Consider the following 19,618-nt stretch of genomic DNA (forward strand, 5'->3'; position numbering starts at 1 on the left):
ACACCAGTTTCACGACGTGCCTGGTATGTATGCCACAACTCCGCCTCGGTCGACTTTGTTGAAAAAAGTCCGTAACGTGTTGTATTTTGTAGATACGTCAGATTTGAAATTTTCGATAGAAACTGCCTCCGAGGTTCCAGCGCTTAAGCGCCTAAACGTACATACTGTAGTATGGTTTTAGCCTATGAAAACATCACAACTCCATTTGTCTGGAAGATTTAGTCACCCCGCAGCAGCTGGGTCAGGTCGACGAGATTGCCCCCGCTATTCAACGCAGCTTGTATAAAAGCAACGTCACCAAGCGCGGCGAGAGGGTCTCCCAAACCTTTACCATCGTCTTTACCACTAATAGCAGCAAAGAAGCTGGCCAACTCTGCCTGAACACCAATCCCAGGCTCATCTATAATCTCTTCCTCCTCGACTTCCGTACCATCCTTTGACCTTACAATCGAGTGAATGATGACGCGGATAACAGACCCGGAAACTCCTGGCTTAGAGACGTGGTTGACGGACAACCAACCATTGGTACCCAAAATCGCAAATTCACTGCCTGCAGGGCGGGATTTCGTAGGAGAAGCAAATATCAAATCGGCGACCCCAGAAACACCTGGACCTGCTTGAACAATGGCATGAATGGTATCATGGGGAGCGAGATATGCCTTGTTCAGGGAAGCGAATCCGGAAACATGCGTCAGAGGGTGGGGAAGCATGACGCGAAGTGCGGCAATGGTATGCTATCGGACGATATCAGGGAACAGGAAGCTCAGAACATGAATTAGAAGCTTACAACTCCGCCGTCGAGCTAGAGACGTTAAGGGATCAATAAGACCGATGTCATATGATGGTAAAGATAGGTTTCAAACATACCAAGAAACCGCCTTGATACTACAACAAATAAGTGAGTGGATCAATGATTGCACAACTGTGGCTCCATGGCAGTACTCACATCAGGGATAGTGCGCCAGGGAGTCTTGTACCACTTCGTTTCGGTATCGATATAGTCTATTTTTTCCGCCTTGAAGGAATGCACTTGACCAATTTTTCCAGCTCGGATAGCTGCAGCAGCCGCTTGATATCCAGGCTCAGCTTCGAAATTCTCCGCAACACGCCAGATCAGATTTTTCGACTTGAAATTAGAATTGTAATCGGCGATCAGTTTCAACCCAGATTGAACATCTGCAGCTACGGGCTTTTCGCTGATGACATGTTTACCGGCGGCTAAGGCTTTGAGAACGATCGCGGGCTGAGTTGTGATGGGTAGGATTACGATAACTGATGAGATGTCGCTTCGCGCGAGGAGAACGTCGAGATTGCTCGAGCTGTCATTATCGAAATAGACAGATGGTGGGGATGACAGTTTCAGGATAGTGGCAGCTGTTTGAGCGAGATCCTTGGCACTTTTCTCAGATCGTGAATAAACAGCCTTGAGAGGTGGCGCAGAGGCCCCGAGAGCAGCAAGCGCAGGTAGATGGGCTGTTGAAAAATGAACAGGGGTGGTTAATAATCAGACACCATCAACACACAAAGAATAATGCATATCAATATTTGCCTTCCTTTGCAAAAATACCAGCACCAAGAATCGCAACACCAGAAATTCCTGACATGAGTGGTTGTGAGTTCAGAGGGCAGTATGTTTTCTCCAAAATTCCTTTATATAGCTTTGGATGCCATATGGCGTGGGCGAATACGGTCCTACGGATACCGTTACACGTGCTCGCTCGGTAATGCAAATATGGTGGTCACACGGACACAATGTCACCACTCAGATCCGTCAGCGACAGGACGATACTGCAAACCGGATTTTGACACGACATTCTATTTGACTTTGCTTTGAATGAAATAGCACTTTCCAGACTGGCTGGAATTGTCTGCTTCCCGAATGACTCTTAAGCCACCTCGGTGGTGAAGTGCATTCAAATTGCTTCTTCTTCCCATGTAAGTCAGACCAATTCTATTCATAGCTTGTTGACAGTTCGTAGTGATTTTTCACTAGAATTTATCGGAAAAATCTTCAGCACCGAATCCAGTACACTCCATGATGACTGTGCTCATTATTGAGGTGCTTCGACATCTCTAGTGCTCATCAACATTGGCGATGAACTTATTTTTCCTTCGAATTGCCGTTTTTCTATTTCTAATTATTTTCATCCAGTGTCCCTGCCGCGATCCAATCGTTGTGTTTCAAGACAACAACTATATATGGTCCACATTAGTGTATGGAGTTACTTTCCCTCATTCATCAACATACGCCAAAGTGTGATTCTACCTTACTCCAAAAGCACATCGACGGGGAATTTCGAGAATTTGATTTAACCAATGAACGTGCTCTACGATACGGTCAACGAGGTATCCTATGGAGTGCGAAAGCCACACAAGAACGTGGCCAGGGTCTAACATCAATATAAAACAAACTGGACTTGCTCGTACCAACAACGACCGCATTTTATGATTCGAGTGATCATACTTACCCTGACCGATACTCGCGCGCGCCTGACATATGGAGCAAGCATCCCGTCATTAATTACATCACGTGCGGGCCGGAGAATATTCCGATCAGACCACTCGGTGATTTTATGTACAAAACTCCCAAATTTGTCGCCAAATTCTCAATTTTGCTGCTGACGGATTAATCTCGGCTACCATAAGTAGTAAAAATACTTCATCTAAGGACCCTGAACGTCAGAAGATGACATGGCTGGAAGATTTCACACAACTTCCACAACGGTTTCAAGCCAGTCGCCGGACTATCCTCGGCTCCTGGTATCGAGATGAAGCCCAAGGAACTGGATTCGGCGGATTGCTTAAGGTTTAAGAGGACGACGTTTTCAGCGTCGAGTTTCTTACCAGCTTTTACTTTCCCTCCTGGTCGACAATGACGATGACGACTCCCGAGAATTGGAAATTACCAAAAGATTTTATATGGGGTTTCGCCACTGGTAAGCATTTACGATAACTTTGTCCTCTCTGTTGACTACTTGACATTGCCCTGGTCTTGTGCGAACGAATTCTCATTCACTGTTTTTCCTTCAGCCGCTTTCCAAATTGAGGGTTCATTAGACACAGATGGGCGCGGAAAGTCTATCTGGGATGATTTTGCCAGGACTCCGGGAAAAACCATGGATGGCAAGAACGGGGATGTTTCCACAGATTCGTACAAGAGGTGGAAAGAGGATATGGCCTTGCTGGCATCGTATGGAGTCAAGTCCTATCGATTTTCCATTGCTTGGAGTAGAATAATCCCTCTTGGGGGTCGCAATGATCCTGTTAATCCAAAAGGCATCGAGTTTTATTCGAATGTCATTGACGAACTCCTTAAGCATGATATTACGCCCTTTGTGGTACGTTGAATCCTATCATTTTTCTAAGAGGCATTAATCCAGTATCGCAGACCCTTTACCATTGGGACCTTCCTCAAGGCCTTCATGACAGATATAACGGCTGGCTCAACAAGGACGAGATAGTTCAAGACTTCACCAACTATGCTCGGGTGTGTAGATATGCCGTTCGTATGTCGGTTCAAGAAAGGCCTGACTCAATTTTTTGCAGGTGTGTTTCCAAGCATTTGGTGATCGCGTCAAGCACTGGTACGTTCCACGGACTGTCCATCCTCTAATAAACCTAAGGTTGCATAAATTAGGCTCACAATCAACGAGCCATGGTGTGCCGCCATTCTTGGCTATGGACGAGGTGTGTTTGCACCTGGACGATCGAGTGACCGCACTCGCTCTCCCGACGGCGATTCGTCAACAGAACCTTGGATGTGAGTTGCCTTTTCATGTTGCCATGCGAACTTGACGCGGTGGTTACTTTTGGTCACTAATGATTTTTTATCTAGCGTTGGCCGCAGTTTAATACTTTCCCATGCTTATGCTGCCAAAGCATATCGCGAGGAATTTCAACCTAAACAGGGCGGTCGCATTGGAATAACGTTAAATGGAGATTGGGCTATTCCCTATGACGACAACTCAGGAAGTATGCGTGTAGCCACGTTTCCATTCCATGACTCCACGCTAATTGTGTATTTAAACAGACGTTGATGCGGCACAGCACGCACTCGACTTTGCTATTGGTATGTCAAATATAAATCGCTCTGCCGAGGTCGTGTTCGTTTCCGGGATTTTTTTGCCGATAACTTGCTTGTTTTCCACTTTTAGGCTGGTTTGCAGTATGTCGTCTTAACACTCCAGTGCCAGGAGAAAGGGCTAAATGTCTTCGGTTTAATTCACTAGGATCCCATATATCTCGGCTTCTATCCCCCATACATGCGTGAAGTGCTCGGCGACCGTCTTCCTGATATTACTGATGAAGAGTGGAAGATCGTCAAAGGGTCATCTGACTTCTATGGAATGAACACCTATACAACCAACCTCTGTCGTGCGCTTCCGCTTTTGTGCTTTTCCTGGTTCCATCTTCTGACCTCTTCTTGCAGGAGGTGGCGGTGATGACGAATTCCAGGGCTTCGTAGATTACACGTTCACGCGACCGGACGGGACTCAACTAGGGACTCAAGGTAGGTCAATCTCGATGAGAGAAGGCCTCGTGCAAACCATATTTATCCACCTTTAGCTCACTGCGCGTGGCTACAGGACTGTAAGCGGCTTCTTATCACCCATCTGTATAGATTTATTGAATGGACTCGGATAGATCCTGACGGGTTCCGTGCTGTAAGTAATCAATCCCCGTCTTTAAGCTTCACAAGACAAAATCTGACCAGATTACGATTTAGCTGCTTAATTACTTATATAAGGTAATTGCTAGTATTGTATTTGGTTTTCTTCAAAATTGGCCAATGCCCTTTCTTTCCCCTTGTCGAAGAGGTACAAGCTTCCCATTTAGTAAGTTGACATACTGGCTTTTATGTCTATTTTTGACTGGCAGGTGTACTAGCGTGACGGAAAACGGTTTCGCCGTTAAGGACGAAAGTTTTATCCCGCGAGAACAAGCCTTGGTTGACACGGATCGTGTCAACTATTTCCGAGGAACGACCGCCTCGCTTCTTGCCGCTATTAATGAGGACGGCATTGATGTTAAAGCATATTTCCCATGGAGTGAGAAATTTTCACCGCTCATAACTGTTGAGTTGTTGATGGAAGCCTCGGATAGGTCTACTTGACAATTTCGAATGGTAAGTTTGATTTTGTTGATTGCTGAATTATCAAATTTCAGAGAGTTGAGAAAACTGCCTAGGGCCGATGGATATGTAACTCGGTTTGGTGTTACCTATGTCGACTATGAAACGCAAGAAAGGTACCCTAAGGAATCCGCCAAGTTCCTCGTCAAGGTGAGCCGTAATTCGAATCAGAGGATGAAGTTAGTGGGTTTATTATGATCGTTGTAGTGGTTCAGCGAACACCTCCAGCCAGTGTCGCTATCTGCCTCCACTACGGTTGATGAGTCGACCGTGGTTGAAAAGTCCGCCGCAGCGAATGTCAGCCAGCGAGGCGATCGAGAAAGTACAGACAGCGAGGCAAACGCAATAGAGGCCAAAGAAAGCAATGCAAAACGAAGCAAGCATCTACGCGCTCGTGTCACTCGCTATTTCTCTGCGGTTTTATCTTTTATGAAGTAGGATCAGGAACACTGGGGACATGGTGAAGGTTTCTAGATTTAGTTGTTCGAGTTATATTAATTGTACATAAAAGGACTATTTTCATTCGCTTTTAAGTCACATTCTGTCCCTTACCCATATATCCATTTTTCCAATGCTTGTTTTCTGTATTTTTAAATGTGCCTTCTGTAAGACTGTCAGAATGTTTGCTGGCGGCGGCGGAACTGGCTGATTGTGAAGTGTGTGAATTGAATTTAAATCCGGTGACCGGGGTCCACGCGCACCTTGGCTCTCCTCACCACCACACACGACGACGACGTCCTTCGCTTGACTCGTCGTGCACCTCTAAGTCGATGACTGCGACAACGACGTTCACTGACTCGACTCAAGCGCAACCTTCAGCGTCCACATCGACTCCTTTAACCTCGACGCCAGCAGAGTCAGCGGCGGGCGGTACGACGCACAAACAAAGCGCTAGCCTCAATACCACCGTCTCACCTGCTCAAGCTGACGACGAGGCTGGAAAGAAAAAGAAGACAACAAAAAGAAGAAAGGTTAACCATGCATGTCTATATTGTAGGAGAAGCCATATGACATGCGACGAAGGAAGGCCTTGTCAACGTTGGTCGGTGTTCAAAATGTCTAGTCTTGCGCATCTGACCTTTGAGCAGTATAAAACGAGAGATTGGACATCTATGTCATGACGAGAGGAGGCCGAAACCATCGGAGAAGACGACGACGCCAACTCCTGGAACCAATATCGGCTTGCCCGGGTCGTATACACCAGGTATGAAGAATAACCATCGTCTCAGTCGGGGTTTTTTGAGCATGAACCTCGCAGTTCAAGTTTATCAAGGCCAAGCACAAACTTCTCCCGGTTGGCCAATGCAAGTACCTCAATCCAATTTCCTGTATCAACCCGAAACCTCAGGGAATGAATTCTCGGTTTTGACGTACGTGGTTCTTAGGCTTGACGTATTCACTAGGCCTTATTAGTGCAGCGACTTTCTCGAAACCCTTGACGACGGCTCCTTCTTCACTCCACCTACAACGGTGGCACCCTCACTCATGTCCTCGACGTCCCATGGCACGAATGGTATCGCTACTACCCAGTCAACAACTCCTGTATCTCATACAGCATCACCTCTGACTGATACATCTTCGATCACCAATACCACCTCTGCGATTACTCAAACGCCGGCCATAACTTACATCGATACTACCACCGGGGCTGAAAAATCTTCCACGGAAGCCATTTTCCCCTCTGCCACCAAAACGGAGAAATTTTTGCTCACTGCTGCCGATCAAGAACCTGGTTCAAGGGATGAACGCCTAAATCGCGTCATCAGAAGTAAATACGAGGCAGGCCTCTTAAAACCGTACAATTATGTTAAGGGCTACGCCCGTTTATCCAGGTGGATGGATAGCAAGTGAGTTATCTCTGATCATCAGTTTCAATCTTTTCATGTGCTACGAGTGTTTCACAAGAATCGAAACAACAAATTTTACAGCCTCTATCGGTGCTGAGGCCGAAATTTAGGGTACGCCGGCCTCGTTGGACAACAGCGTTTAGTTCTAATGTTGCATGACTCTTAGGCGATCGCTCAATCATTGCGTGACTTAGTATGATCCTTATTCCTTCAACCTCTCGTGTCCACGCTAAATGGTCACCTTCAGGACCTCGTGTTCATTGAGGAAGCGTTTGAGCGCATGCTGCTCGACTATGATCGAGTTTTCTCTGCAATGGGTGTTCCAGCATGCTTATGGCGACGAACAGGTGAGATATACAAAGGTAATCGAGAATTCAGCGAGCTTGTTGGGATTGATGGATACTTGCTTCGCGACGTGAGTATTGTTATACATGCAGCATTGGTTCTGTCATCCCTCATAATCTTTTGATAGGGTCGGTTATGTATCTACGAACTCATGGCAGAAGAATCCGCCGTAAATTACTGGGAGGTAAGCTCCAAGCAGACCACCAATTTCGAAAATAAAAATAAATTCGGCACAGAAATACGGTCACGTGGCTTTCGATTCAAGTCAAAAAGCTGTGCTAACATCGTGCGTCCTCCGATATAAGCTTTCTTTCAACCAAAACCCCGCGGCGAACGCCATTTTACCCTCAAAAGACAAAGAGGCTAGGGATGAAGAAGATAGCCAAGTCGAGCAGAAAAAAGACGATACAACTACGGAAGAAGGCTTTATCAGCTGTTGTTTTTCCTTTACTATTCGTAGGGATAAGTGGGGTATACCGAGCATGATTGTGGGGAATTTTATTAAGTGTTAATTTCTAATTAGATTATTCCTTTTTCCTTCTTTGTTGTTTTGCAGAACTTTTGTGGCATCGGGGTCTTATCGACCCCATTTCTTCCACATTTCCATATCTCGCACTCTTCCGAGATTACTCTAATATAGACGGCCTACTGGCTTCAAATAGTCTGAATCATGAGCAGGCCTTATCAAGGGGTGTCGGCGAGATGACGGATTTGATTGTCAACTGGTCTTAATGTCCGTCATATTTTCGACTGGATCGTGGACTGGAGCAAAACAATGCCAGCCGGATAAATAACGTTATTCGTTTGGCTCCATCAAGCGCTGACAGTGTACTGGCCAGGCCACTCGCAAATGACACGTCGCAGAAAATGATTGAAGAAAATGTAACGCCGTTGACCAAGCAAGGTAGGTGGTCCTGAGACGCTCGAATTCACATTTATATGGCTAGTTCGTGGCCATGAGCGCGAATAAACCCAAGTTGATGATCATCGCCTCTGTCTCGATTTCACATGCGAGTTGCTCGATCGAGCGCCACTTCCCGCTTCTAAACTGGACTGCTATCGTCACCGTCGTCGATCCAATTGTCCCTAAACAGGAAAATAGGACAGTGGTATATAAACTCTGGTTTCTCTACGATCGCACCTTTAACATCAACCATGACTTCTACCGCTGGTCTTAACAACAATACCTCCACCAGTGAACCTTCGTACGTATTCCTATTCCCGACCTAGCCGTATCTCGTATTCATCATCTATCTGAAATATAGCAAGGCTAACGGTCGACTTCACTCCGTCAAGGGCTCTGCCAAGGAGACCATCGGTAAAGTCACCGGTTCGAAAATCTACAACAATCCGGCAAAGAGGAACACGCTTTGGGTGAAGCCGAGTACATCGCCGGTCAAGTCAAAGGTTACGCCCAAGGTACTATAGACGAAATTGCTGGAAAGGGGGATTCGACCGTCGGTTCTATAACTGGCAATAAGACGCAACAATTTTCTGGTTAGTCTTTGTATACTGATTGTTCTGCGCGTTTTGGTTTTTTGATTCTTTTGTTATTATGTAGGCAATATGCGTGAGCGCATGGGTAAAACCCAGAAGAAGATGAACTAGTAAACGCTAGGGTGGTGGTTTATGTTTCCATGCACTTGTCGGATATCCCCTTGTAACTTTTTTTGGCTGAATATATGATCATGAAACGACGTCACACTCATCATCTCCATTTCTTGAACTGCTTTGGTAACGAGTTAAGTTGGACCCAATCTTGGCAGGAAGTAACGGGAAAAGGGTCAACTTGTGGAGTCACGCCATATGCTGAGCGGAAAAGATAGCCGCGTCGAGTTGTCAGCCGCAAGATAGGTTCGTAACTAAATCGGATAAATCAGTTACATCTGCACTCATAACATCAATTGTAGAGAACTAATTCTGCTCTAACTAGTATGACTATTTTTCCCTCCTTGACGTAGAGCATAACAGCTGGAGTTAATATGTCAATTTGATATAAGTGCGGCGTCTGAGTTAGCCGGCGAGCTGTACAGTGAGCGCGCAAGCTGCGAGGGCGTCTACAATGTGCCAAATGCAAGATTGCGAGGAGGAATCAAGAGACTACCGGGTCTTTCCCAATCCGCTCACTGAGCCTCTCGCACGCTATCGCTGATATTTTCACCCAAAGGGCCGGCTAGTACCTCTCAATGCTGATGATCCCATTCTTAAAGATATCTGTTCAAAAATGACGCTTTTTATGATCATATATGTTCAGCCAGGAAAGTTACAGGGGAATACGACACATGATATGACAAGTGCATGAAAAGAAAAACCGCCCCTAGGCTTAAACGTCTACGAGTTCATTTTCTTCTCGGCTTGACCCTTGTCCTCGCGCATATTGCCTATACAAACACAAAGAATCAAAAAACCAAACGCGCATACAATCAGCATACAAAGACTTACCCGAAGTTTGTTGCTTCTTATCGCCAGTCATAGCGCCGATCATGGAATCCTTCTTTCCAGCGATTTGGTCCGTCATACCTTCGGCGTGACCTTTGGTTTGAGCGGCCTTGTTCTCAGCTTCACCAGCGGCGTGGTCCTCCTTGCCGGATTGTTGTAAAGAAGTCGCACCAGTCATTTTACCGACGGTCTCCTTGGCGGTGCCCATGGCAGAGTTAAGTTGGCCGGAGACCTTGCTATAGAACAGGTAGATGATGAATACGAGAACAGCGAGATCAAGTATATGAAGGCATACGAAGGTTCACTAGAGGCGGTGTTGTTAAGGGAAGGGTTGGAAGTCATGATGATGATGGTGTTGAAGATGAAGATGCTGAAGATACGATTTAGAGAAACCAGTGGTTTATATACCCTGTCTAGGGGCGATTGGATCGACGACGATGACGATGGCAGTCCAGTTTAGAAGCAAGAAGTGGGGCTCGATCGAGCAATTCGCATGTGAAATCGAGACAGAGGGGATGATCATCAACTTGGAAGCCAACGCGCATATGAGCTTTGGGCATCTACAAACGATTTGCACACCGAGCGTTATATTTCTTCAATCATTTTATTGCGTGTTATTCGCGAGTGGCTGGTAGTTCATACTTCGCTGTTGGCACCACACTGACTAGTCTGGTGGAGCCAAACGAGTAACGTGTGCGTATCTGGTTGGATGATTTCGCTCCAGTCCACGGTCCAGTCGAAAATGCCACGTAGGTTGAGACCAGTGAACGATTCGTCATTGTCGTCATCAAACCCCCTGTTCGTGATTCAGACTCTTTGGAGCCGTCAGGCCGCATACATCGCATATATCAGGGAATTCTCGGACATCTGCATTTCGCCACTGCCTGAGGCTAGCTAGTTCTTGTGTGATCTTCAGAGAAACTTGTGGGGACCTTTTTTGAATACAGGATATCTCGAGCGAGTTTTGTGACTACTGAGTAGTGAGTAGCGAAGGGGTGGCTTGATCCGCCGCGTCAGAGTCCAGGTCCAGGTCAAAAGTTCAACCAGAACAGAAATATTGATAGATCGACCGAGTTTGGGAGCAAGCCAGGTTATGAGTTATCGCAAGTTCGAATGGCCACAAGTGATCGTCCTTGGTCCTCGATTGAATTCTGAGTAGAGTCAATAACGCGTTCCAAATGTAAAACGGCCGTATACTGCATACTGAGCAAAAAGGATACCGGCCGGAGTAGATAATGCAAGCGCGGCGTCAGATTGGTTGAGGAGTCACGAGGTGTTGCGTTATGGAACAGTGACTTTGTGACCTTGTGACATCGAAGCTAAAGCGATGGCAATGACATTGACCTCGTTATTCCTACTTGGTTTTGAGCTGATCGGCCACGACGACGAGGAAGATCTGATATCAGAATCCTAATAAATGACATGTTGGGTATGGGAAGACTATCACATAGCCCTCACCTCCACTTTATTGATCATTTTCCGCTCGCCAAACGTATTGCCTGCGTCCTCAGATGAGTCTACGTCAATGATTTGTTCGAATTCGTCGTCATGACTTCAGCATTGCCATATTAAAGCCAGAGGTAACTTGGTAGTACGAAATTATAATCATGAAATGTAGAACATGTTTGAGAGAAGAGTACGAGTTTGTCATAAGCTTCCGTTCCTGCAATGCCATGAGGTTGAAATATGGCGGGTTCATCCACTGCCTTTCTGCTCTTTCTGCTCATGGTACCGCAAAGTTGTGGGGAGAAGGGAAAGATCTATTTGAGTGCAGAATGATCATGACTAGGGAAAGATATTGATTTTGATTAGATCGGCCCGGTCATCCAGCCCTAATTTGGCAGAAATGCTAATCTAATTCTGATCATCTACGAGCAGATTTACGTAAAGCATATTGTAAATTCTGAACAGACTCAGGGTATATCATGGGAGGGCTCTCTAACAGTGATCTACCAGCAGAATCTGCGGGGTGTGGGCTTGTACCGGCAGTTTCTTTTCCGCAAGTGGTTGGATATCGCTTGGCAGGACGTTCAGATGGATCTGACCGGTGTCTGGGGTAGGGTAGGGTAAGCTAATTCCTTACTCAAAATACAAAAGCGACACTGTCTGACGATGTCAGGGGTTTACAAGTTATCGCCGAATCATTGCCTATTATTGCGTGAAATAATGTGCATATGCGTCTGGCTTATTATTCGTACACCCTGAACGAGCCTGAGCGTGGCGACTTCCTCGCTTCTCGAACTTCGCAAACGGGGCTGATTTGAAAAAAAATCGATTTAGGAGTGTGATTCGCTGCTCTCTCGATAGATATGTTTCGGAGACTGTGAGACAATTGGCGTAAACATGATGATATACGAGGATATATGTATTGTATGCATGCAACCATGGAAAAATACTCGCATCTTTTTCAGACAGAGACTTTGGACTTCCCGTATTGGGGAGATCGGTGGCGCGGAAGGCCTTTCGGGCCCGGACCCATTTATACGGCAAAAAGTTCCAGACTCCCGGATCGGACAAAATGGCTAGTAAATCGGCTGTACACTGGATGTTTTTGCGGATAGTAGATGTTGGAAAAGGTCGTCCAAAAAAAAAAGCCTAGGAATGGCGGTGGCGGCATTCGTGATAGGGACTAGTATCAGGGGGACCTGATCATATGTCCGTGTTTTTTTCTGTGAGTGCATGCGACGATTAATTTGGTTAAGTTATTCAGTCATTTAGGGGCACACCAATGCCTCGATCTTATCCCTATCTGTTCATCCAATTTCATTTCATTTTCCCAGCAATTGAAATCGTTTATATTACAGTCCAATAACACATTACGACCTATACTAGATTTTCTCGCAATGTCTGTCGCCTCCGAAACTGATGTTATTATCGTTGGAGCAGGTCCAGCCGGCTTGTTTGGTGCACTATCACTAACTCGCCTGGGTATCAGAGTAAGAGTTATAGAATGGAGGCTGGTATCCTAATTTTATTCTGTGCTTCGATTGTTCTCAAAGACTTTTTAGAATCCCTGGCGAGAACGGAGGTCGTGCAGATGGTATTCAACCGCGTACCGTAGAAATATGGGATACCCTCGGCGTAGGCGATGCACTTAGAAAGACAGGCTTTATCACATACTCATTCGTAAGTTCTAATACTGTATGCCTATACCAATCAGTTCTCACCTCGTTACCTCTTCGCAGGCCGCCTTCGGCCCCAAGGATGATAAGGAAATTCAGGTAAGCACCTCCCGCAATGATAAAATCATTGTTGACCGTCACCTACAGTTCCTTAAAACAGACTTAAATGCACCTCTGAAAGAGGCCCGATACAAATACGAGGTATTCTTATTTGCACTTTCGACCCACTATTTTTTATATATGAACGCGATAGGTGCTCTTATACCCCCGACAAATAGAAGATACCCTGAAAGACGCATTAACCGAGGCGAACGTCCACATAACCCAACCAGCTATATTGACCGATTTTAATCTATCTGGAGGCGAAGGTCAATATCCTGTGACGGTAAGCACTTATTAATCGGGATTTGCAGTCAAAGTAATATTTTAAAAGGCTCAAATCGCGCATTTCAACTTGAACAAACTTAAGGACTCTAAAATCCCGGTTCACAGCAGGCGCGAAGCAGCCTCTAACAAAGATCTTTTAGATCGTGTCGAAACTATTCGCGCTCGATACATCATTGGATGTGATGGTACCTAAGATCCTTTACACTATTTGCTCCGGCCATTAATCTTAAACCTAGGGGCGCATTCCTGGCTGCGTAAGCAAAGCAAGATTCAGATGGACGGCTTGTCTCCCGGTAAGTTCGCCGTATCCATTCCGCTTAGTTGAACAAAGTTGAACTGTGATTTAAGATGTGCTGTATGGTATCTTGGAGTTCACCCCGGAAACTGACTTTCCCACGATCCGGAACAAGACCATGATACGGGATCCCACGGGCCGCACGATTGCCGTGAGTTACCTCGACGTCTGCTCGTAGTCAATGAGACGCCCTATATCTGACGACTTGAGTACAGGTTATCCCTAAGCCTGGTGAAGGCACGCGTGTATACTTGGTGTTAAGGGATGGAGACCTCGACGGAATTGAACATGACGGTCGAACTGTTTCGGAAGAAATGTTCAATAGGTTTTGCGAGGTTCGTAAATTTGACTACATATCTTTCCATTCTACCCTGACCACAGAGCAGTTTATGGACATAGGTTTCTCTCCATACAAGATGCGTGTTAAATCGGATATAACTTGGTCCAGTTTATACAAAGGTAAGCGACACGCAAAGAGTCTAACAGATTGACCAACCGTTCTTAGTTTCACAGCGAGTTGCTACCCAATTTTCTGTCGACAAGCGTTTATTCATTGCCGGTGATGCTGGTGAGAAGAAATCAGCCGCCCCTTTTAGCGATTATCTAGCTGAACGCATCGATAGCCCATATGCTTTCTCCCACTGCGGCACAGGGGGCCAATACGTCCATGGTAGATGTATACAACTTATGTGAGTCCATCTTATTCCGTTCATGCCTTTCTCTAATTGTTTGAAGCATGGAAACTGGCACACGTAATACGAGGATGGACCAGCGATAAAATACTTGATACTTACGAAACTGAACGACGCAAGTTCGCCATCGAACTTATCGAGTTTGACAAGTCCATGGAGGAGATGTTCCGTCTTGGTTCGGAAGCATGGGCCGAGTACGTCGCCCCAGTTCTACACTCTATTTCCATATTAACTAACATTTACAGACATTGGAACCGTCATCTTTTATTCATAAGGTAATTTTCCGCCCACTGTAAGGGGATTAGACCTCAATTTTGCTTTAGTGGTCTCGGATTAACATATGATGCTGCTGCCGGACTGGTTGTCGATACCCCTAAACGCTTCGATACTGTCATGACCCGAGCAACCATTGGTCTACGTTTCCCCGCCGTCGAAGTCCTTCGTTATACGGATTGGCTACCGTGCAACACGCTTGACATTATAGGATATGGTATGAAATATACTCTGGCGGTATTCCCCGGGGACACTACGCAATCATCCAACAAGCAACTTTGCAAAGACTTCCTTCGCAAACTATCTGAAATGAAACGAGTCAGCTTGATGGTCAAAATCTTTTTGATCTTACATGTCACGAAAGAAGATTCGCACCTTGGGTTCATCGACTCGGAGATTGAAGGCGATAGACTTGGTCTTAAGTACGATTTTCAATGTCCGTTCGACATTAATCAGATAAACTGACAGCTCTTCTAGTGAATATATCGATGATGGTATGAGCTCACAGAAACAACACGGCGCTGTGTACGATACTCTTGGTGTCTCACCTAAAGAAGGCGCTGCTGCATTGATTCGTCCAGATGGACACCTTGCGATGGTGATTCCATTCGCTGTTGATCATGTTGATCTGCTGGAGAAGTATTTGCATGCATTTTAAGATGTAGAACGTGTAGCTGTTGTTTCTTAAGCATTAGATTTAGCGAACTTGTGCGAAATGTAGCTTCCTGTGTCTTTACTCATAATTATACCAACTGACAGGAGAATACAAACTGTTCAACGTATCTGACGTCCGTGTTTTGAAACCAATCAATCAAGCACGCCTTGCCAAGGAACAGGTCCAGGGGTCCATCTTCGTCTCTACCTCACTCTGAGCGAAAGGGAACCGGTAAGGGATGGCGGCGCGTCGATGAAGGCTGCAAGCGACGCGCTGGGCCGCTGGCAAAGGATGACATGTGATCCGTTACGTAATAATTTACTAGTTGCGCTCGGCAACTTCCGCTGTAGGGCCACTCAATCCATCATCGGTAATATACTAAACTTGGATGAGATCATGAGGATGATGTCGGCGCGGCAGGCCAGAACACGACGAGGCCCACCTGACCTCCATCCCTTAGTTAGACGCTAGAGTCTTGCTAATTAACCACAGGTTCGTCGGTCTATGCAGCAAGGAGATTACGGGATGCGAACTTTTAATTCAGCCTTTATATACCGCTTTAAGCAAGCTAGTGCTAAGACGCGGTAGGATCGCGCTATAAGCAGCAAACTTCTACATCAATTGCGATGCCAGTGGACGCTGGAACGGTATCTACACAATCCTGTTCAATTAGCATTTTACGGGAGAGCGCAAGTACTATAATTCACTTATGAAGAAGTTGAGAAGTTCGGCTTCATCCACAAAACGAGAGATAGACGAAGCGACTTCGAGACTTTGAAACCGGGGAAGAAAGGGTCAGAGACGAAATAAGGATAACAAAAGAAAGGGGACCCAGAAAACAACATAAACAAAGGAGGGCGCGATAGAGGGGAATAGGGAATAGGATTTTCAAGAGACGAAGATAAGAGAGAGGGGGCGAAATCTGGAATTTTAGATCGCATTCGACGAAAGTACACTTTGGAGACTGGAAAATTTTCGATTCCTTTCTGAATAAATCACGAGCAGATTTGTAGCCTGAACACGGAAAAGTCCGGATGTCGAATCATGTCGATGAACGTGAGCGACATAGAAAAGTAACATTTTCAAAATTCGATAAACGTGGTTGCGTGGTCGCTCCCTCTATTTCATTAGCTTGAATGGCGGCGCATGCGATAGCCATTGAAATTTTAGAGGTAGTGACTTCCGAGTAGCGGTATACACTCATAATGTCTAAAAATTTGCACACACAGTGGCGCCCCTTGCTATTGTGATTAGTCTGGTATGATGTCGGCGACGTATGTGGTGTTGGTGTTAACAGGATATGATGATCGGTCGCCTCGAGCGTATCATAGCCAGTCCGTCAACTTTACAGCAGTAAAGAGCGCAACACGAAACAGACAAAACCATGGCCAGGGGAAATCAACGACCCCATAAGGGTATCCATCGCGCTCATCCAAGGCTGCAATTAACCCTTGCAGCGACTTAGCATTTCCAGAGTCAAAATCTTCAAGGACTCGTACACAGTAACATCGCTAACAAGAGACGCGTAAATGATAGGGGGAGGAAAACAACAAAGTTTAATGATCTTCAGGGGCCACGAACCTGCCACAAACCCCTTTGAGTATACAAGTATACAAATTTGACGTGCTAAATCACATCCCAAAAGCCCAGAATAAATACCAATTCAAGAGTGATCAAAGAAAATATCGGATTCCAATGAGATAAAGAAAACATAAGTTAACACCAAGTGAACGTCCAGCATGAATAAATAAAAACACTGTAGAGAGGATGATAACAATATCTATGGTGTACTTCACTATAATTGATGATGAATAAAGATAAAGTTCGCAAAGTTCATGACAAGACTAATGACGAGGAGGTCATCCGAGATGAAAGTGCAACCTGCGTCCAGTTTCAGGTATACACTGTGATGGATTTGAATTCCCAATAGGCATCTACGAAAGCCTCCGGCCGAGTATTAACGAAATCTGGGGAAATCGTTATGGGAAACAGAACAAATCCGACCTCAAAAAACTACCCACCGACACAATCGCCTGGACACCCAGCAGTAGCGTACGTAACACTAGCAAGATCACCACCTATAGGATACGTCAATAAGTCCGTTCGATGAATACAAACAAAAACTTTAAAGAATTTGACTCACATAAAGTACCTGTTAACGACCGAACAAATGATAGTTCTCAGAGATCGACACTATGTCGAGAATTCATCAAAACCTACAATCAATTACGATGTTTTGAGGACCAAAGTGACTCGGGATGTCACAAAAGGTGTTTGGGAAAAAGGCATCCGGGATTCCAAAAGTAGAGGTATCGACCTTCGATGCCGAACTCGATACACTCTTGGGAACGTCAGGGTCACCGCTTGACCAAAACCACACACTGATAGAGTCATTGGATCTTTCCGCTGCAACCCTATTGACAGAAAACCCCGAAGATGAGATATATAAAAATGTGGTCTTGCTGATTACGCACCATCCACCACCAGCTTTATTGAAACTAGGTCCAAAGCTTTTGGGGTTCCCTGATTGTACACTACATCCCTGATTGAAGTTTAAAAAGGCATTGCAATCGGTGGAATTTGTCGTCCTAAGTACTTTATGTTCATTATGGATGTCACGCTCATTTGTTAAGCTGACTTACCCGGCCTGCGGACGGACATGAGGCATCATGCAACCTAATCCGTTCATCGTTCTGAGCAACTTGAAATAAACAAAAGAGAATTCTCGATCTACTTACCGCTGCTTGTGTGGAGAGTCATAGCATTAGGACCAAGGTCATTAGTTCCCTCCATGATATCAATTTCACCCTAGGGTACGCCGCAACGTCCTTGTTATTTTGAATCGCTTGCGAGGGAAATGGGTAATGTCATACCTCGGCGGGCCAGTCATCGGTACTAGTAAGTGTCCAGAGGGCAGGCCATGTACTGAAAAAAAAACATGCACTTGAACACATGATCCGTAAATTGACTGTGTAACACTTACCCGCAACCCTGAGGCATATGAGTGAGATGGGCACTAAGAAGAACGAAAATAAGTTATTGCCAGTCACGAAAGTCACGAGAATCATACGAGATTGACGAGAAACAGTTACTTACACTACAACAAATGTCGTGTATTCATTTGTGGACCTCAGGCGAACGGAAGGTCTACCAGGTCCAGACGGATCGAGCTTTTTCGTGGAATCAACTTTGATAATCATGGAATCCTCAGTCGCGAACGTCAAATTCATGGCAGCCGCCGTTTTGCCATCCACGTAATCCCTAGCAAAGGAGAGATGGTTTCAATGTCTTCGTACTATGAAAGACTGAAAAGGAGCTCCGACTCACACACGTCCATGTGTGGGATCTGCCGAGCCAAGAGCCTCGAAACGAAATCCCGTGAGGAAATCAGATCCTTTATGCCTGTCGGCTACATCATATACGCCCCCGAGTACAGACGCAACATGGTTGAATACGAAAATTGTTCTAAGGAGGGAGATGGTGAACCCTAATTCGGTGACTTTCATGGTTGTAGGGGCTTCTTGCGGCGTTGTAGGGAGTGGTAAGAATTAAACCATTCCGGGAACGATGATTTTTATACCTTGGCCTCCTATAGTATGCTTGTTTCATAATATTCCGCCCATCAGTGGGACTAGCTACGAGATGATTCAATTTCAATCAGGAGAGAAATCACACGTTAAATTTTCTCACCTAGCCTAAAATACCAAGGCACTCAAACAGGAAGGCAAAAACCAAAAAGCCAGGAGTGCGAGTTTCTTCATACATTGCGGTGATAGCGCAACGAAATGCTGGGACGTCTTGGCAGCTCGTTGCTCACGCATTCAATCGATGGCGGAGTTGATGGCTCTGAGCGTGAGCAGAACTATTGATGTCGAGGCTGGCGGTAAGGTCAACGCAACCAGACGGAGGAAGCGAGTGCTCCTCAAATGAAGAAAGATTAATGTGTAGATGTTGGTCTTGATTGTCGAGAAGCAGGTGTAGAGGTTTGCTTGATGAATCGCAATTCTTTTATTAGACGCGTCGGACTCCTTCGAGGCGGGCGGGACTGAGACTCTTGCCGTCGCAAAGAGATAAACGTATCATGCACGAAAACATTGAAACGGTCGTTTTCACTTTCGTAGCCTAACGACTTTCCTGGAAGCTACTGGCCACCTACAACCTAGTCTTGCTCATCTAATTTTACCTTTTTAGTTCTAGTTCAATAAAGTGGCACTTACGGGGCTATGGATTGATCGGATATCAAGGAAACAAGGCTACAAGGCTAAAAGGATAAAGAGCGTTATGGCTGTGCATGAGTTGGTGAGTCGTTCGTTGTTGAATAAGTTTGAAACTCCTGAAGATATCCAGGGGTCAGTAGCTTGGTGTTGGTATCATTTACCAAGCGTGCATGTTACGCGGTAACTGCGGAAAATTCTCAAACCTGTCTGGAGAC

The 19,618-nt window shown here is 45.6% G+C and overlaps 8 protein-coding genes across 8 annotated transcripts; 5 read left to right on the forward strand and 3 right to left on the reverse strand.

Annotated features, from left to right (window-relative positions):
- Positions 1–46: 46 nt before the first annotated feature.
- AGABI2DRAFT_194743 (hypothetical protein) lies at positions 47–1,617 on the reverse strand. The gene is made up of 5 exons (XM_006454979.1): positions 1,550–1,617; positions 947–1,473; positions 868–885; positions 788–802; positions 47–734 (listed from the first exon to the last, which is right to left on the reverse strand). Exons 1-5 carry the CDS (start codon positions 1,602–1,604, stop codon positions 219–221), a joined length of 1,131 nt encoding a protein of 376 aa, XP_006455042.1. The 5' UTR covers positions 1,605–1,617; the 3' UTR covers positions 47–218.
- A 1,084-nt stretch (positions 1,618–2,701) lies between these two features.
- AGABI2DRAFT_194744 (hypothetical protein) lies at positions 2,702–5,713 on the forward strand. The gene is made up of 19 exons (XM_006454980.1): positions 2,702–2,936; positions 3,031–3,338; positions 3,389–3,487; positions 3,547–3,584; positions 3,638–3,760; positions 3,836–3,972; positions 4,031–4,069; positions 4,155–4,165; positions 4,230–4,374; positions 4,430–4,510; positions 4,567–4,590; positions 4,645–4,664; positions 4,727–4,747; positions 4,816–4,835; positions 4,888–5,048; positions 5,104–5,125; positions 5,188–5,281; positions 5,339–5,591; positions 5,643–5,713. Exons 1-18 carry the CDS (start codon positions 2,873–2,875, stop codon positions 5,567–5,569), a joined length of 1,638 nt encoding a protein of 545 aa, XP_006455043.1. The 5' UTR covers positions 2,702–2,872; the 3' UTR covers positions 5,570–5,591; positions 5,643–5,713.
- A 128-nt stretch (positions 5,714–5,841) lies between these two features.
- Positions 5,842–7,978, forward strand: AGABI2DRAFT_209306 (hypothetical protein). Its single transcript, XM_006454981.1, has 9 exons — positions 5,842–6,173; positions 6,220–6,335; positions 6,390–6,501; positions 6,550–6,978; positions 7,026–7,089; positions 7,145–7,171; positions 7,226–7,393; positions 7,451–7,507; positions 7,560–7,978. Exons 1-9 carry the CDS (start codon positions 5,902–5,904, stop codon positions 7,833–7,835), a joined length of 1,521 nt encoding a protein of 506 aa, XP_006455044.1. The 5' UTR covers positions 5,842–5,901; the 3' UTR covers positions 7,836–7,978.
- A 495-nt stretch (positions 7,979–8,473) lies between these two features.
- On the forward strand, positions 8,474–9,047 carry AGABI2DRAFT_194746 (hypothetical protein). The gene is made up of 4 exons (XM_006454982.1): positions 8,474–8,528; positions 8,589–8,653; positions 8,683–8,820; positions 8,885–9,047. The coding sequence occupies exons 1-4, from the start codon at positions 8,479–8,481 to the stop codon at positions 8,929–8,931; spliced, it is 300 nt and encodes a 99-aa protein (XP_006455045.1). The 5' UTR covers positions 8,474–8,478; the 3' UTR covers positions 8,932–9,047.
- A 490-nt stretch (positions 9,048–9,537) lies between these two features.
- AGABI2DRAFT_138343 (mismatched base pair and cruciform DNA recognition protein) lies at positions 9,538–10,130 on the reverse strand. The gene is made up of 3 exons (XM_006454983.1): positions 10,058–10,130; positions 9,766–9,998; positions 9,538–9,704 (listed from the first exon to the last, which is right to left on the reverse strand). The coding sequence occupies exons 1-3, from the start codon at positions 10,102–10,104 to the stop codon at positions 9,655–9,657; spliced, it is 330 nt and encodes a 109-aa protein (XP_006455046.1). The 5' UTR covers positions 10,105–10,130; the 3' UTR covers positions 9,538–9,654.
- Positions 10,131–10,182: 52 nt separating this feature from the next.
- Positions 10,183–10,524, forward strand: AGABI2DRAFT_194749 (hypothetical protein). The gene has a single exon (XM_006454984.1). It carries the CDS (start codon positions 10,200–10,202, stop codon positions 10,395–10,397), a length of 198 nt encoding a protein of 65 aa, XP_006455047.1. The 5' UTR covers positions 10,183–10,199; the 3' UTR covers positions 10,398–10,524.
- A 924-nt stretch (positions 10,525–11,448) lies between these two features.
- Positions 11,449–15,189, forward strand: AGABI2DRAFT_180260 (hypothetical protein; the record flags this gene model as incomplete). The annotated part of the gene is made up of 19 exons (XM_006454985.1): positions 11,449–11,490; positions 11,641–11,828; positions 12,178–12,338; positions 12,595–12,698; positions 12,784–12,888; positions 12,948–12,983; positions 13,032–13,085; positions 13,138–13,269; positions 13,318–13,456; positions 13,508–13,564; positions 13,620–13,717; positions 13,782–13,901; positions 13,953–14,025; positions 14,072–14,134; positions 14,190–14,255; positions 14,302–14,452; positions 14,504–14,533; positions 14,582–14,953; positions 15,009–15,189. 19 exons carry the CDS (start codon positions 11,449–11,451, stop codon positions 15,187–15,189), a joined length of 2,172 nt encoding a protein of 723 aa, XP_006455048.1.
- A 1,725-nt stretch (positions 15,190–16,914) lies between these two features.
- AGABI2DRAFT_209312 (hypothetical protein) lies at positions 16,915–18,692 on the reverse strand (the record flags this gene model as incomplete). The annotated part of the gene is made up of 10 exons (XM_006454986.1): positions 16,915–17,153; positions 17,208–17,264; positions 17,407–17,600; positions 17,661–17,774; positions 17,829–17,862; positions 17,925–17,994; positions 18,060–18,111; positions 18,170–18,202; positions 18,283–18,447; positions 18,514–18,692. 10 exons carry the CDS (start codon positions 18,690–18,692, stop codon positions 17,080–17,082), a joined length of 972 nt encoding a protein of 323 aa, XP_006455049.1. The 3' UTR covers positions 16,915–17,079.
- Positions 18,693–19,618: the final 926 nt, after the last annotated feature.

Source organism: Agaricus bisporus (genome assembly GCF_000300575.1).
Source record: "Agaricus bisporus var. bisporus H97 unplaced genomic scaffold AGABI2scaffold_10, whole genome shotgun sequence".
In the NCBI taxonomy this organism is placed as follows: domain Eukaryota; kingdom Fungi; phylum Basidiomycota; class Agaricomycetes; order Agaricales; family Agaricaceae; genus Agaricus; species Agaricus bisporus.